At 40.8% G+C, this 15904-nt stretch overlaps 1 protein-coding gene and 1 long non-coding RNA gene across 2 annotated transcripts in view; one reads left to right on the top strand and one right to left on the bottom strand.

The window, feature by feature from the left end:
- LOC138285611 (uncharacterized) overlaps nt 1-2304 on the bottom strand; it is a 31280-nt gene extending 28976 nt beyond the window's left edge. Inside the window, exon 1 of the long non-coding RNA XR_011201620.1 lies at nt 2174-2304. This is a non-coding gene — a long non-coding RNA (uncharacterized lncRNA). The remainder of the gene's footprint in view (nt 1-2173) is intronic.
- The window catches only part of DUSP19 (dual specificity phosphatase 19), a 90711-nt gene continuing 77056 nt past the window's right edge, over nt 2250-15904 (top strand). The window contains exon 1 of the mRNA XM_069225778.1: nt 2250-2475. Within this exon, the coding sequence (XP_069081879.1) occupies nt 2250-2475 (226 nt within the window). The remainder of the gene's footprint in view (nt 2476-15904) is intronic.

Consider the following 15904-nt stretch of genomic DNA (forward strand, 5'->3'; position numbering starts at 1 on the left):
CGCCACCACTGCACACCACCAACTCATCAGAAACACCCGAAAGAAGGCCATCCAAGACAGGATGCCCTCACAACCACACAATAGCAAGTAACACTTCAACATCATCAAGGAGTTCACCCAACCCAACAGCAAGACAACGGATATCCCACCCTCACTAGACCCATGGGACAGACTCAACACCTACTTCCACCACAAAACCAAGACAATCTACAACAGTTTCAGCAAGGACAACCCACGCGCCGAACCCCCGTCCAACAACCAACACCAACAAACCCACTATCTCGACCTGGACACCCCTCTCCACCGAAGATACATTGAAAATCATGAAATCCATCCCCTCCAGGGTCCCCACGGACCCATGCACCCATCATGTCTTCAACAGAGCTGCAGACACCATCACCCCCAAGCTCTGCCTCGCCATCAACTGCTCACTAGCTGCCGCCATCTTCCCCAACGACTGGAAACACACAGAGATGAACCCCCTCCTCAAGAAACCATCAGCTGACCCCACCGACCTCAAAAACTTCAGAACCATCTCCCTACTTCCATTTCATGCGAAGGTCATAAAAAAAGCAGTCAACAGCCAACTCACCACGTTTCTAGAAAGCCACAACATCCTCTCCCAATCCGGATTCCGGTCAAACCACAGCACCGAAACAGCCCTCCTGTCTGCAACAGACGACATCCGCTCCCTACTGGACAAGGGAGAGATGGCAGCACTCCTCCTACTTGACCTCTTGGCAGCGTTCGACACAGTATCCCATCACACCCTGATAGGAAGACTCAACGAAGCCGGCATTAGAGACAAGGACCTCGACTGGATCCAATCCTTCCTCTCCAGCGGAACACAATGAGTGAGACTCGCCCCATACCTCGCAGAACCCACACCCACCACCTGCGGAGTGTCTTAAAAATCCTCTCTCGGCCCCACGTTGTTCAACGTCTACATGGCCCCGCTAGCCAACATCGTCAGACGCTACATAATAAACATCATCTCCTACACCGACGACACCCAACTCATCCTCTCCCTCACCAACGAACCAGACAAAACCAGACACAACTTTCACGAGGGCCTGAAAGCAGTCGCCAACTGGATGAGAGATAGCTGCCTTCAACTCAACACAAACAAGACTGAGGTACTCATCCTGGGCCCCCAACCCAACGCATGGAGCAACTTCTGGTGGCCACCCACCCTCGAAAACCCACCCACGCCCGCAACTTCGGAATCATCCTGGACCCTTACCGCAGCAATCAATGCAGTCACCTCCACCTGCTTCCGCACCCTCTGCCTCCTATGCAAGAGCTTCAAATGGATCCCACTCGAGCATAGAAAGACAGTCACACACACCCTCATCACTAGCAGACTACGGCAACACCCCCCAGGCTGGAATCAACAAAAAACTCACTTGTAAATTGCAGAACATCCAGTTTGCCGCCGCCAGACTGATCCTTGACCTACCTCGACACTGACACATCTCACAACACCTACGCACACTGCACTGGCTCCGTATCGGAAAAAGAATCACTTTCAAAATTCTCACCTAGGCACACATAGGTACACGCTATCCCCCCTCCCCAGCACCTTGAGACCCTAACGCGTGAGTAGCTGCGCTCTATAAACTCTAATTGATTGATTGATTGTAAGTCACCCTAAAAGACTAGGACGGGACCAATGAAGTAGTAAGGTTTCTAGAATCCATCTCTCTTTTTCAATACAGAAGCATATTACACACTCACCCGTATTCTCTTTATCTCACTATATTCAATCGAAGGTAGCATTGTATTGCACTTAGGCTTGCAAAAGTTTCATATTCAGGTCTTGAATGTAAAGCTAAATATTAGGTGAAATTCATTCATGAGAATGTGAATATGATGCCCAAGAAGTACCTAATTGCTGAATTCAAGAACACAGAAGTGGGAAAACAAAGTGCTGAGGTTTGTTGGGCATATAAAAGTTTACCTGTGCTTTCAAACTATGGTTTTCTGATTTACTCTTTTAAGACTATACTGCTCTGTTAGAGGCGCATCAAATTGGAGGGTTCGCAGGCAGGTCCAATGAAAATCGATTTAACAAACGAGGTGGAATTCTAAATGTAAGACCTCCCCGGAGTGGGCTGAATGCCAGCGTATCATGCCCATGCATTAACCATAGCAGTTGTCAGCGAGAGTTTACCGTGGCTCAGAATTGGCGTTTGTGTGTGGTACGTAGGTGATCCATTTCTTGTAAGTGCAAGACGCCTACTCTTGCAATGCATTCCCTCTCTCAAGAAATCGAGGGCTTCTCCAAAACAAACCTACGGAAGCAGCGCACGAGGGTTACCACCGTAACCGGCAGGAGGACGGTGGAGACATGGAGAGATTCCCTCTTGCAAGTAGAGGAGGATACAGACCAGGATCCCGAGACCGTGTGCGGCTATGTGGAGGACCACAGTCTGGACCTGCAGATAGGAGTGATTAAACCCTGGCTGCTACTGGGTGAGTCATTGCTGCATGTGACCTAATTTGTAGGGCACCACCCACTTCCTTCATAACGTGTAGTGATTATTGACCAACAGTGTTGTGCAGCGGCTGAACTAGTATCCAGTCTAATTTAAGTTGAAAGTTTTATGTGATCATACACAATACTCATTGTTCCGCATACCATTACCAGATTACAGTGGTGATATGTTTACATTTGTGACGAATAGGGAAAAATTGAGGGAATTCCACATGTTTTAAAAAATGTGATTTGTCTTTAACCTGACGTATTTTGGAAACTTGCACGGACACACATTTTCTGTAACGTTATGCTGCGTGTACATAAAACGCATGCAACATATCACTGCACAATTCAAGCTTTTAAACCGGCACCCCTCTTTTTGGTGATGTTAAAATGGACGTTTAATTTACTGCATAGGTAACGCGCGCCACCTGCTGATTTCTCTGCAAAGCGCACCTTCGTTTTTAAAAATTTACCTTCATAGTGGTTCCCAACCTGTCAGCGAAGCCTCCATGACTGCTTAGAAAATTACATAATATTAACAGATTTGGTCTCCATATTTTAGTAATCACTGGGGGAGGGGGCAGAGGGCTCAGGATTAGAATTATAATTCAGTGGGGGTCCCCGAGTTCCAGTAATGATAACATGGGGGTCCACAGAAGTCAAAAGATTGAGAACTATTCGCTCCTTAGCTGATTGACTTCTGGTGATCCTCATTTCTACGACTTGAAGCTCGAACAGCACACAAAAATATAGAAACAAGCATGCGTTAAACCAGTACACGAATTATTAATTATTTTATTTAGATCACAAAAGTGCAAAAATCGAAATTTTTACTTTAATGGGAAGGTTGAAGCTTTTAAAAATGTACTTATTTCTAAAAGATGAAGTGATGTGCAAATAACTGTGTTTTTAATTTTTTTTTAATACATGCTCCCTTTTTTCAGTGCATACCTGTACTTTAGTTGTGACCACCAATCGCCCCCTAGTCGACTTTCCTTTTGGTGTACTTGTGCTGCTCCCACAAATCAAGATAATGATACTAGTTACTTTAAGCCACAAATTTCAAATGCCTTCACATTTACATAGCTTTTAAAAATTGTCAGTTTAGTTTTTTTGTTTATAAATATACTTTATTAATCTGCTAATATTATTTACATGTATAAATAGTTGCGGACCCGCTGAGAAAGCATTGCAGAGTTCCAAAGGTCCACAGACTACAGGATAAGAACTGCTGGCTTAAATTCAATGTAGTCTTTGTTGCCAAGAAGGTAAGGGGGTGGAGTGGACATGACCACCTTCTGCCATCTCAAAATAAACACTCCTAAAATTGGATATTTAATTTTGCATTCTTACCACAGTCATTTTCAGTGTAAATTGTCATACTAAAATGTATTTTAGCAAGGTGTCTTGTGCCACTTTAAATTGTGGATCCATATTCTGTTAGAGGATAAGATCTTTCTCTGAAGGCTTGTGTATTTAACAAATAGGCTTACATCACTTAAATATCCGCTTAAAACTAGCAACACTGCTGGGGTATTAACTGGCAGAAACAAGTCAAAGAGGAGGTGTTTGTATACCTCCTGTTTGAAGGCTGCCCATACATACACAGGAACAGAACTGAACAGGTTATGTGTGTTTGTCCTATCAGTTTTTGGTTATTTAACCCTTTCACTGCTAGGCCTTTTCCCCTTAGTGTAAGCCTTTTTTTTGCTATTTGTGGTAGTTTGCGCTTAGGCCTCCATAACTTTTTTGTCCACATAAATTAACCATGCCAAATTTGCACCCTTTTTTCCTAACATCCTGCGGATTCTAAAGTTACCCATGATTTGTGGTTCCCCTGGAGGAACTGAGAAAATAGCTAAAATATAGCTAAAGTTTCAGTTTTTTGGGAAAAAATAGGAAACAAGTGCCATGGATAAAAATGTCTGGGTTTTTTCATAAAAATGACACCAACGAATGGTCTGAAGTGCTAAAGTCGCCATCTTCCTAGCGTTCAGCAACATACAGAGCTGAATACAAAAAAAAATGTTTACTACAGTTTTTGGCATTTTTCAAAGAGTTAGCCCATTTTTCCTATTTCTGTGCTTTTAACCTACTTCCAGTTTGTGGTGGTAACCAGGGTGAAATTCATGCATGATCAGGGAAAGCTATACATTTCTGAAAAGTAGACAAAATGATGAGTTTAGAAAGGAGTCATGCGTAGATCCCCCAAGGTTTTCCTAAAGAAACTAACTGTTGAAATAAAGAAACATTGAAAACAAGTAGGAAAAAATGTAATTTGTGATTATGTTTCCATCTGTAACCTTTTGTCACAATGGCCAATTTACAAAAGCAGTGTACTATTATGTTCTTTAGACCATTTTGATTGTGGGATATATGGGATTTGTAGGTTCTCCAAGAACCGGAGGTACCCAGAGTGTACAACTGAGCTGCGCCGTACCGTGGTTTTTTATAGTGTACTGAGTACAGACCAATTCATACAGTGAAATATGTCGAGTGAAAAATAGGTATTAAGGTAACATACATATTTCTGAAATGGGCACATGGTATGGAGTTTAGGAGCAGTGGTTATTTTGTACATCTCAGAATTTGTGGGTACCCGTAAGAGCATATGATTTAGAGGGTATTTTTCAAAAGTCAATAATAAGTATTCAACTAATATATGCTGTCACATGTCCACTGATAAAAATACCTCGTGTGTGTGGGTACGCCTAGTGCTCGCGACAGGAAACCGCACAAAATGCAGCATGGACACATCACTTTCTTTCACTCAAACTGACCCATTGTTTTCAAAGTGGGAAGGTGTGAATTTCAGGTCTTAGATCAGCCAGCACTTATGTAAACCTTGGAAACTTATACATTTTTGGAAACTAGACACCTTGGGAAATCCTTGATGGGTTACTTGCGTGGCTCCAAACTGTTTGTTTTACCCAAAATGCTTTGCAAACTTTGACTAAAACCACATTTTCCTCACATTTCTGTGATGGAAAGTTCCGGAATATGCAGGGACCACTTTTCGGGCTTGGGTCAGCTGCCACATGGTGAAACCTACCAAACCCAGACATTTCTGAAAACTGGACATTCGGGGGAGTCCATTGTGGTATGCCTTTGTGGATCCCATAAAGTTTTCTTACACACAATGCCATGCAGACCTCAAATGTTGCCTAAAATTGTACATGTAACCTTGCATTTCTGTGCCGTAAACTTCTGGAGCCAGCAGGAATCTAGAAAGATTCCTACAACCCCACATACCCCCACTTGTCCCGATAAAATGCTTACACACTTGTATGATTTGTGGGGATCCATTAGGGAATATTTCCCTTTTCAACGATGCCTTTCCCGTGTGCTTCAGTGGTCAGGGTTCTGAGACTGTCCCCAAGCCCCAAAGCAGTGAAGGAGAAATGAGACGATCCGCTCATTTAACTTTCAATTTCTCTGAATTTACATCAGCATGCCATGAGCGCCGATCGTCATTTCAGAGAAAAACAAATAGCCTTGGTAGTTGCTCTGGTGCGAAGATGGCCTGGAACCGTCCTCAGCACACAAAGCACAGAGCCGTCCTCCACACCGAAGCAGTTAAAATGTTGCACACTCGAATGTTCTGAAGTGTAAAGTATAGTAAAATATCAACATGTTTTGGACTTCGTCATTATTCATGTTTTGAGAATAGCATACAGGAAGTAAAGTTCTGTGTAATGTTCAGGCTATTACACTGATAATTTGGCAGATAGCATATCAAATGCCTGTCTCAGCAACAGTATAGTCTTTGAGTTGTAATCAGCATTTATGAGTAAAATGCCAGTTCTCATTAAGGGTATTTTCTCCCTTCCCATAGCATTAAGAACCTTGCTCATGTAAGTCTTGCTTTACTGGATGAAGATGGTCATACTACTACATTAGTCCTTTTTTGCCATTTTCAGGATCGAAATCTTGTTCTTTTTTCTGGAAACGCCACACATGATATTGTACTTATTCAAAGACTTAACAAAATCATTATATCTTCCCGCTTTAATCCCCAAATCAAGATTACTTCCTTGAGAAGATACCCAAGAGATAGAGTGAGTTCATCATACATATAAAGCAGCGGAGCGTTAGATATGGTCAAAGGCAAGCTTAATGTCGGCAAATAATAGAAGAAGAGGCTGGGCTGATGGTTGAAGGACAGTGATATAGTGTTCTTTAATGTGGTGAGTCTTCAACTCTTTTCTAATTTGGAGCAGCACTGGGGCAACCTTAATGGATAACGGGATGTTTTTACAGATTTTAGGTGTGTAGATGGAAAAGGCCTGTTGTTTTTTAATTTTATCGATATTAGCCTTAATCAAGGCCACCTGTAACATGAACGCGTTCATGAGGCATTAAAATAAGGATCAACCGTAGTGTATTTTAAATACGGAATACAAAGACACACTAAAAAATAAAGCAGGAAGATGTTTATTGCAGAACACTTTGAATTCATGTGTATGACATTGCAAAGGAAATACAGCAATGTAATTTTGAGATGTTTTTGAAAAGCAAAGTGACTCTGTGACTTTAAGGTCACAGGATAAATCGGTGGTCGGTTTCATCACGGGGGTATTTTCAAACAGAAAGACCATATACCTATGATTAAGGCTGATATCGACAGCCGAAACGCGTCAGGAAAGAACATCTGTGTTTGTGATTTGAAAATAAAGTGCCTCACATTGCTGGTAACTAAGGCGTAAAATGCACCTCTCTGTGTGGAGTAGTTTGATGGAATATATATATAAATATAAATATATATTTATATAAACATGTATTCATTATTATATTTTTTCAATTGAATTTACTTATTTATAATTTGGATTTTATTTATAGATTTTATTTTATTTATTTTTATTTTTATTTATTTTTTCTCTATTACAGTAGGACTAGAGTAATAAATAGATAGATATGCAAATACATAGTAAGGGAATATATGCTCAAGGGATATAATAATGGGTATAATATGAGAAGAAAAGTAGTATTGTATAAGCACGGACTCAAGATTTGTAATATTTGAAGTTAATTAATAAGTGTACTTTTCTAACATTAATTTATCTTTCCTCAATTTTTGAATAGTGAAATGCTTATGATAATAAAACATTTGATCAGTGTGATATAAAATGAGACCAGGGATTCATAAGTATCTACTATAACAACTTATCTAGGAGCTATGCAATGACCTATGAACATGTTAAGCATAGAATAACATACGCATATGTATGTGTATATATAAACACACACACATATATGCATACACACACACATACATATATGTGTGTGTGTGTATATATATATATATATATATATATATATATATCAACTGCTCCTGCTGTTCTTCCAACGCTGGCCTTACGGCGCTGGTGCACCATTATGGGCGCAGGACCCATATTTAAATATCTCAATTTGAATTGTAGAAAAATGGCACTCCCAACAATTGCTGGATAATGACGAGATTTATTTACAAAGCCATTCTACAAGGCTTATCAAGCCTGGACGCGTTTCGACCATAACGGTCTTTGTCAACAGCCAAAGTCATTATAATGATCTCCCATCCCCTCAACCTTTATAACCTAGTGCATCAACATAAAAGAAATACTATGAGCTTTCCCGACGGAATCGAGTTTACACTGTTTATCGGATGTTTCTCTTCGTTTAATTTTGTGCCACAAGACGGTGTGAAAAGGATTTTCTTTCACTTACATGATGGATGTTGTTATTTTCAATATTTACGAGCAAGAGTGCGAGTTCAAGTATCCAGCTGGATTCAGTTTGTCCTTGATGTGTTTTTCTTCCTAATTGGAAGTTATACTGCAAGCAACGGTGTGAAAAACAATCCAGTAAGAGGCATGGCACAGTGTATCGGTGGAAGACTTGTTATTCATTTCAACTAAACGTGGGAAGGATTGTTTAACTTTTCTGTCTTCTGAGAAACACTGGCATCGAAACTAAAGGCTGTAATTAAATACGTAATAGGAGGGCCCCAGATAACTTTGCAGGAGCTGAGACACAGAGTAATGGCTGTGAACATGTCACGGATCTGAGGTTAAATTGAAGAGGTGACGGGAGTGAAAGATTATAAACAAGTGCAAGATAGTGACTTTACTCAAATCAACATCACATCAGCACGTATTCTGTATTCACAAGCTTTAAATCTGTGTCTGTAATTTAATCATTATCCGGTTAAAAAACTGCCTGCCTGATTCAGCAATGATGCAGGAAGTACTCCGTGCAAGGAAGGAAGCGGCGCGCAATCTCTTTGACGAGAATGCCACATCCTCGGGTCTTTCTACTCAGACACGAGGTGATGTTGGGGGGCAGGGTTTGTTATCATTGAAACAACAACTTTGGCAACTGGAGAAACTGTACAAAAAATAAATCAACAGGAGCTGGGAAGTTATTTCCCTAGATAACTACATCGAGGTGGGCAGAGTGCCACGAGGCCTGAGAATTCTGATTACCCTCACTCATGCAAATCCGCATCCTAAAATGTTAGAGGAGTGGTCCATATTAATGGCAGAGACTTGCAGAATAATGTTGGAATAATTTCTGTAAAACCATTAAACAGATTTTTTTCTGACCCCTCTGCTAGAATCTTAATTAATGGGGAACTAACAAATTGCTTTAGGATATCGAGGGGGACTAGGTATGGGTGTCCATTGTCTCCACTCTTGTTTGATCTGTATATTGAACCCTTCACCAGGAAAATAAGACAGTGTTCTGAAATAGTTGCTTTTGAATGGGAACAGTGGGAGAGGAAAGTTGCACTTTATGCAGATGATTTAATGGTATTCACCGCTGATCTATCAACTGCCTTCCCAGCATTACGAAGATTAGCTGAGGATTTTGGTTTTGTCTCTGGCTATCGGGTTAACTCAGAGAAGTCGGAAATTATGGTATGGAATCAAGATTGGCAAGGGAAAGCTGAAATACGTTCTTTAGGGTTACTAATTACACATGATATTGAGAAGTTAGTGGTGAAAAACCAAGAAGCATTGGTTGTAGAGTGCATTAATTTAATGAAGGGCTGGGCCTACCTGCCGCTGACAATACTGGGAAGGGTAAACCTGGTTAAAATGTTTCTTATTCAAAAAATTAATTTTATTCAGAATGCCATTCCGCTATTACTGGATGGCAGATATCTTAAGAAACTTCAACAGGCTATCACTTCTTTTATTTGGGCTTGTAAGGGTCCCAGGATTGTGTGGAAAAAGCTGTGGAGGAGGAGAGAGAAGGGAGGTTTATCATTGCCGGATCTACAGGTATATGCCTGGGCCTTCCTGCTGAGAAATTCGAGAACGTTATTTACTTCCTTGGATGATTCAGCTGTAGGCGTAATGTTTAAAGGAATGACATGTAACATTCAGGGGGCAGAAAACCAGTTTCTTTTTAAGTTTTGAGACCCAAAGGTTTTTAAGAAAATACTACTAAAAGTTCCGAGGGAGGCAGCAATGTGTTGGTATCAGGTGAAATCCACCATGAAGATTGATTATTATAATCAGCTAGCCCCTATTTGGGATTTCCCGGGCACTCCAGAATGTTTGAAAGACGCTTTGGCCAAACCGTTAAGAGATGCCGGTTTAGAATACTGGGGTGATCTTATACAGGATACGACGTTACTTTCCTGGGAAGAACTGAGTACTATGACAAGTGGCACTCTGTCTAGGTTCAAATATTTCCAACTGGCTTCCTGGGCACAGTCCACTCGACGAAGCCGTCAGGGGGAGAACCCTTTATCAAAAGATCTTTTTAACGGCTCCACCAATGGCTGTAAGATTACAAGGTGGTATTGGGAGATTCTGGAGCAGGTGGACGGAGATTTTAAGTTGCCATAGCAGTTGTGGCAAGGCAACATGACAAAAGAAATGGCGCAGTGGGGATGGCAAGAATCAATGAGAATGTGTTTTGAGGTAGTTAAGGCCGCCTCGTTGAGTAGGAATCATCTATACGTGATACATAGAGCTTACATCACCCCAGCGAAACTCACGAAGATAAAGAAAGGCGAAATGGTGAACTGTCTCAAATGTGGAGCTTCGAAGGCCGCAGACGTTCATATGTTTATGGAGTGCCCGGGAGTGATTTCCTTTTGGATGGAAGTGGTGGGTGCGCTGTCACAGATGGTAGGAAAAGAACTAACTGTAAGTCTCCCCCTAATTATGTTTGGAAAAACCGGCGATTTGGTAGGGTGGTCTAGATATAATAGGAACTTTGTGTTCTTCGCTATTTTGTTAGCTAGAAGAGAGATATGTTTAAAATGGATGATGGCAGCCCCACCACTATATAGGAGCTGGTTAGATATGTGTGTGAAAACAGCTAAATTAGATCTTAGGGTGGACAGTCCTGAGCAGAGGAGGAAAAAAAGTAAATTATGGGCTTTGCTTCTGGAAGGGGTCCCTCCCCCTCCCTTCTGTAGGGACACTTTGTCTGATGATTTAAATCCTCCCCCTCTCTTACATCTGGGCCAGCCACTGGGGCTTCCTAGGTGGGCTGAGCAGGTCATACAGGGTCCTCCTTGGGCGATATGTCCACCGTTGGTTTCAAATACAAGTAGACCTTGCTGGAAATAAGGTGCGATTTATTGGTGAGGTGTATGAGGACAAAATAAAAAAAATAAAAAAAAACGAAGAAAAAAAACACAGGCATATGCAGTCCATTGCTGTTTGAATATGGTGGTTATGAAGAAAAGAGCCAACTCTTGAGTAGTCTTCTGAAGACAAGATAGTTATCTGCGGATCTTATATTTGGGGGTAATGAATTTCATAGTTTGGCTGCTTGAAAGGAGAAGGATGTACCACCTGTAGTTTTTTTCTTGATTAGTGGTGTTCTAAGGCGGGTGCCAATCTTGAGTGGAGGTTTCTTTGTTGAATGTATTTGGTTATTTTGTTTCTGAAAAAAAGTGGTCCTGTGTTTGTATAGCTTTGTGGGTGATATTGTTAGAATCCATTTTGAATTGATTTGTTTCTTTTACACGTGTAAGTTTGAGCTTTTTCCTCTCTGAATGCACTGTCTATCACATATGTTATCTTATGTATATTTGTTTAAGTAAAATAAGCCTGGTTCCACACCATAGGCTTGCAGCTGGTTTCTTTCCCTAACTGGGGCACGGTACTCATTATAATTATGTGTTCAAAATAACTAACTGACCTCGGCTGTTGTATTTTGGGGAGGGAAAGGCTGATATCTATACCTTTGAACCACGCAATCCTTTGAAGGGTCTCAAGAATGTGGGGAGTCAGGCAGCTGCAGAGGGGAGGCAAGGACAAAGCTGGGAATGGAACCGGTGTGTGGAAAACTGATTAACTCCTTAAAATATCTGTATGACATATATCATTATTTACACACTTTATGTATCCTTTGATGTATGAGTATAAATATCACTGTTAAACGCTTCATGCCAACACACTTTACTTCGGGCCTGGGATGCCAGTGGTAAACTTGTCCTCTTTTGCTGCAGCAAAAAAATAAACAGACCTTTGGTCATTGATTTTTCACTCCGGCTCTCCGTGTCAAAAAACTCCTTTGTAAATGCATTTGTAAGTATCTGCAAATATGTGCATTTGACAATACAAAGCAGCTTGATTTGGATCTTCTGGCAACGGGTAACCAGAGTAGTGCTCTCAAGGCAGGGGAGATGTGGGCTTGTGGCTTTACATGTAATAGCAGCCTGGCAGCGGAGTTCTGAATACGTTGAAGTTTTTTCATAATAGATAGAGATGATCCATGATAGATGCCATTGGCATAATCCAGTTTGGATAGTACAAGAGAGATAGTACCCTGCACCTTGTGTGGAAATCCAATGTAAGAGAAGATGCGTTGCAAAGTCTTCAAGGTGATGAAGCTTGTTCATGCTAATTTGACCACTTGCACATTCATTGTTAACTTGGAGTCCATCGTAATGCTAAGGTTTTTAACTTCCTTGGATAATTGAGGAGGTGGTCCGAGATAGTCTGGCCAGGTGCACTGTGGGTGATAATTTTTCCATTCACCACATATGAGTATTTCCGTTTTGGAGGCATTTAGTTTGGGATGGCTCCAAGTCATCCACTGATCAACGGCTCTGAGGTAACTGAAGATTTGTAAGTTTTCAATGTTTTGGGGCTTTGCAATTTAAGTAGTATTTGTGTGTCATCTGTATAGTTGTAGCATGTGAGTTGGAAATCATTGATCAGTTTTGGTAATGATATCATGTAGATGTTGAAAAGCAAAGGTGAGATGATTGATCCTTGGGGGACCCCTGCTTTTGTGAGGTATGGTTTGGATGAGAAGGGGGAGAATAGATAATATTAGTTCTGTTTTGAAGGTAGGATGTAATCCAGTCGAGAGCAATTCCTTCTATGCTGGCTTTATGGAGTCTTTGAATTAGGGTGTCGTGGTCAACTGTATCAAAGGCAGCCAAGAGATCCAAGAGAAGTAGTGCAGCAACTCCATTGCAGTCGACTGTGTTTTTAAGATCATCCCAGATTGCTATGAGTGCCGATTCAGTGCCTCTTCCTGGCGGAATCCACTTTGGTAGTCTGAAAGTATGGAATTGTCTTCAATGAACTGTGACATCTGGGTGAATGCTGCTCTTTCTATCAGTTTGCCCAGGAAGGTCCATTTGTGATTGGTCTGTAGTTGTTGGGGTCCTGTGGGTCTAGGTTTGTTTTCTTTAATAACGGTCGTATGTATGCCTTTTTCAGGTCTTCAGGATTATGCATCATTGTGGAAGCAGGAGTTACAACTATCCCTGCATGTTATTCCATGTTTGTCTTGTAGGTACCTGGAAAGTACAGTAATACTTATTAGAAATTACCATGTCTCTTGCGACGACTATAGCCTTTTCAAACACTGTTAGACATGTTCTCTGAAGTAGATTCTTATATTAAGAATCAATGATGCCTCCACCTATTTGAATGTTGTCATTCCGTAATTAAACTTGACTCCTGGGGTCATGTCACTTTCCTTTGGGTGATGACTGTGTTAACTCTTTGAATGTGCTTTGTTATTTGCACTTAAACTGTCTAATTTGTCCTTAATCCAAAATTAGATTTGCTAAAATATATATTTTGAGATCCTGATCTGACTAGACTAGTAAGGGGGCTTGAGGCTGTTAACAATGTTGAAATACAACAATGCTCAACTTCAGTGGAACAAACTGACCATACAGTAATGTGAGCCGTTGTATGCACAAGGATGTTCATGAGGGGAATGAATGAAGGATACGTAATGTATCCTCTACCATAGAAATGTCAGGACTACAGTGGCAAGTTGCTTATTACCAACATCTGGGAGTTAATTCAATGTACCAAGTGGGATTTACATATGATGAAGTGTATGGTTAAATGGAGTATATGTAATCTGAAAGGGGGTTAAAACATTTCTTAGCAGCTTTGCAGTGTCTTGCTTTTGTTAATGGTTTTTTAGATGGTTGTACTGTGGTGATTACTTTCCAGTGGGTAGAACCGAGCATTATCAGTTGAGTGAAAACATTTTATGATGGGCTGCTATGTCATTTCACTGAGGTCTCTTTGTCTGTGGGGTTTTGTGTATACCACAATCTTGTCTAAGATAATGTGACTGGTCAAATGGAGTATATGTGATTTGAAAGCAGTTCTGACAGCTCTGCAGAGTGTCTTGCTTTTGTTGAAGGCTTTTTATTTGGTTGTACTGTGACGATTTACTTTCCAGTGCATAGAACTGAGCATTATTAGTGGAATAAAAACATCTTATGATGGGCTTCTATGTCATTTCACAGATGACTCTTCGTCTGTGGGGTTTTGGGTGTAGTACAATGTGATGGTTCTGCTTTTGTGTATCTGTGTTTTCAAGGACTGAGAGTCACAGGACTCAAAAGTTCAATTGTTCCTGGTTCTTACAAAAGAGGACCTGCCTCTAGATTTAAGATGTACTGTTAACGAAAAGGTATTGGATTTTACAGATAAAGAGACATGATTAATAAAAAAGTGCAAAACTAGTCAGAATTCAGGTCACACCCAATGCAGTTTTTCTTAGAACTAGGCAATACAGACTTTCAAAAGAAGGAGAAGAAGGAATAAAGCCTGTCATAAAACAAAAATAATAGAACAAGGTATTCTTTGAGAGGTGCTTGGTTGTCCTTGCAAGCCTTTGGTAATGGACATTGAAAAACTGATGGGTAAATGGAAATTAGTGCAGTACCTGAGAAAAGTAAATTAAATTGGGACTCCCCCTCCCCCATGTTGTCTGGTTGTACCAAATTCTGCTGTAATTGTGGTAAAGCATGACGGGACCCGTGTGGAACCTCCATTTTGGATTGAACATTTTAACTTAACCTTTCTTTATGATGGTGACAAATATGATCTTTCACTGTACTATGTATTGAGAAAACATATTACATGCAACCTATTTCTTGTAAGCGTTTCTGCCATGCGGTCTCTACACTCCATCCAAGACAAGGCACACAGAATGGGATGCCCTTATATCATGGTTGTCCATTGGAGACAACTCTGTACTTGCAGACATATCATTGTATCAGCTCGGAACCTTTGACACAGTGCAATATGAGCAGTGATTTCATTATAAAAAACTGCCTCTGTCTTACATTCTGCAGAGGATCACTTCTGCTGGGATTATCCTGGAATGTGGTGCACTGTGGCCGATTCAGTCCTGCTGACTCTGACCTCCATCCTGCAAAGAACAATAGCCTGCACTACACCCGACCAGCTTCCTGGCTTCCAGTTACATTTTACCCTGGTATTGAGGGTTATGCTATCCCAAATGATCTGGCAGGGGGTACTCTCACTTTACACTCAATAGCGTAGTTAGCAACAGACAGGAGTGCACCAACCCTTTAACATTATCATGGTTGAACTGTTTTATCTTTTTTACCATTTTCGTAATGCCAGTCACCATGTTTTGTTTCATCTGCCTAATAATCACATCCCATGCTTTTTATGCAAGAATATGATTGTTCCAATACATGTTTGAAAATACATTTTCATATCTTTCTTGTGTCTTACTTTGGGCATGCAAAACGAGAATGAAAGGGTCGATCTGTTTCTACAATTTACTTGGGAATCTGAGTAGTCATGTTTGAGGTTGCAAATACCATCTGGTACTCTGTTAAGTTTAAGGGTTCGGCTGAGGCACGGTGAGCTGGGTAGGAATTGTGTCAACATTTCCTAATCGTATAGACAGACTGAGTCCCTATAAACTGAAGTTTATGTTGACCTGATGCACTGTCTTACTTAATTTGTAGGAACCGTTTAACATAATACTGTTACAGATTCCTGCAGATGCCGAATGGTGTGCAATCATTATGGTATGCCTTTCTTTGCCATTCCTCTGGATGAGAATAGTTAACATCTTTTCACATTTCGGTTCCAAAATAAAGTTTTCATTTAGTGTTGAATCCCTCAGGGGTATACTGAAAGTCCCTTATTTTTAGTCAGAGCTTAAAGA

Source organism: Pleurodeles waltl, chromosome 3_1 (genome assembly GCF_031143425.1).
Source record: "Pleurodeles waltl isolate 20211129_DDA chromosome 3_1, aPleWal1.hap1.20221129, whole genome shotgun sequence".
NCBI lineage: Eukaryota > Metazoa > Chordata > Amphibia > Caudata > Salamandridae > Pleurodeles > Pleurodeles waltl.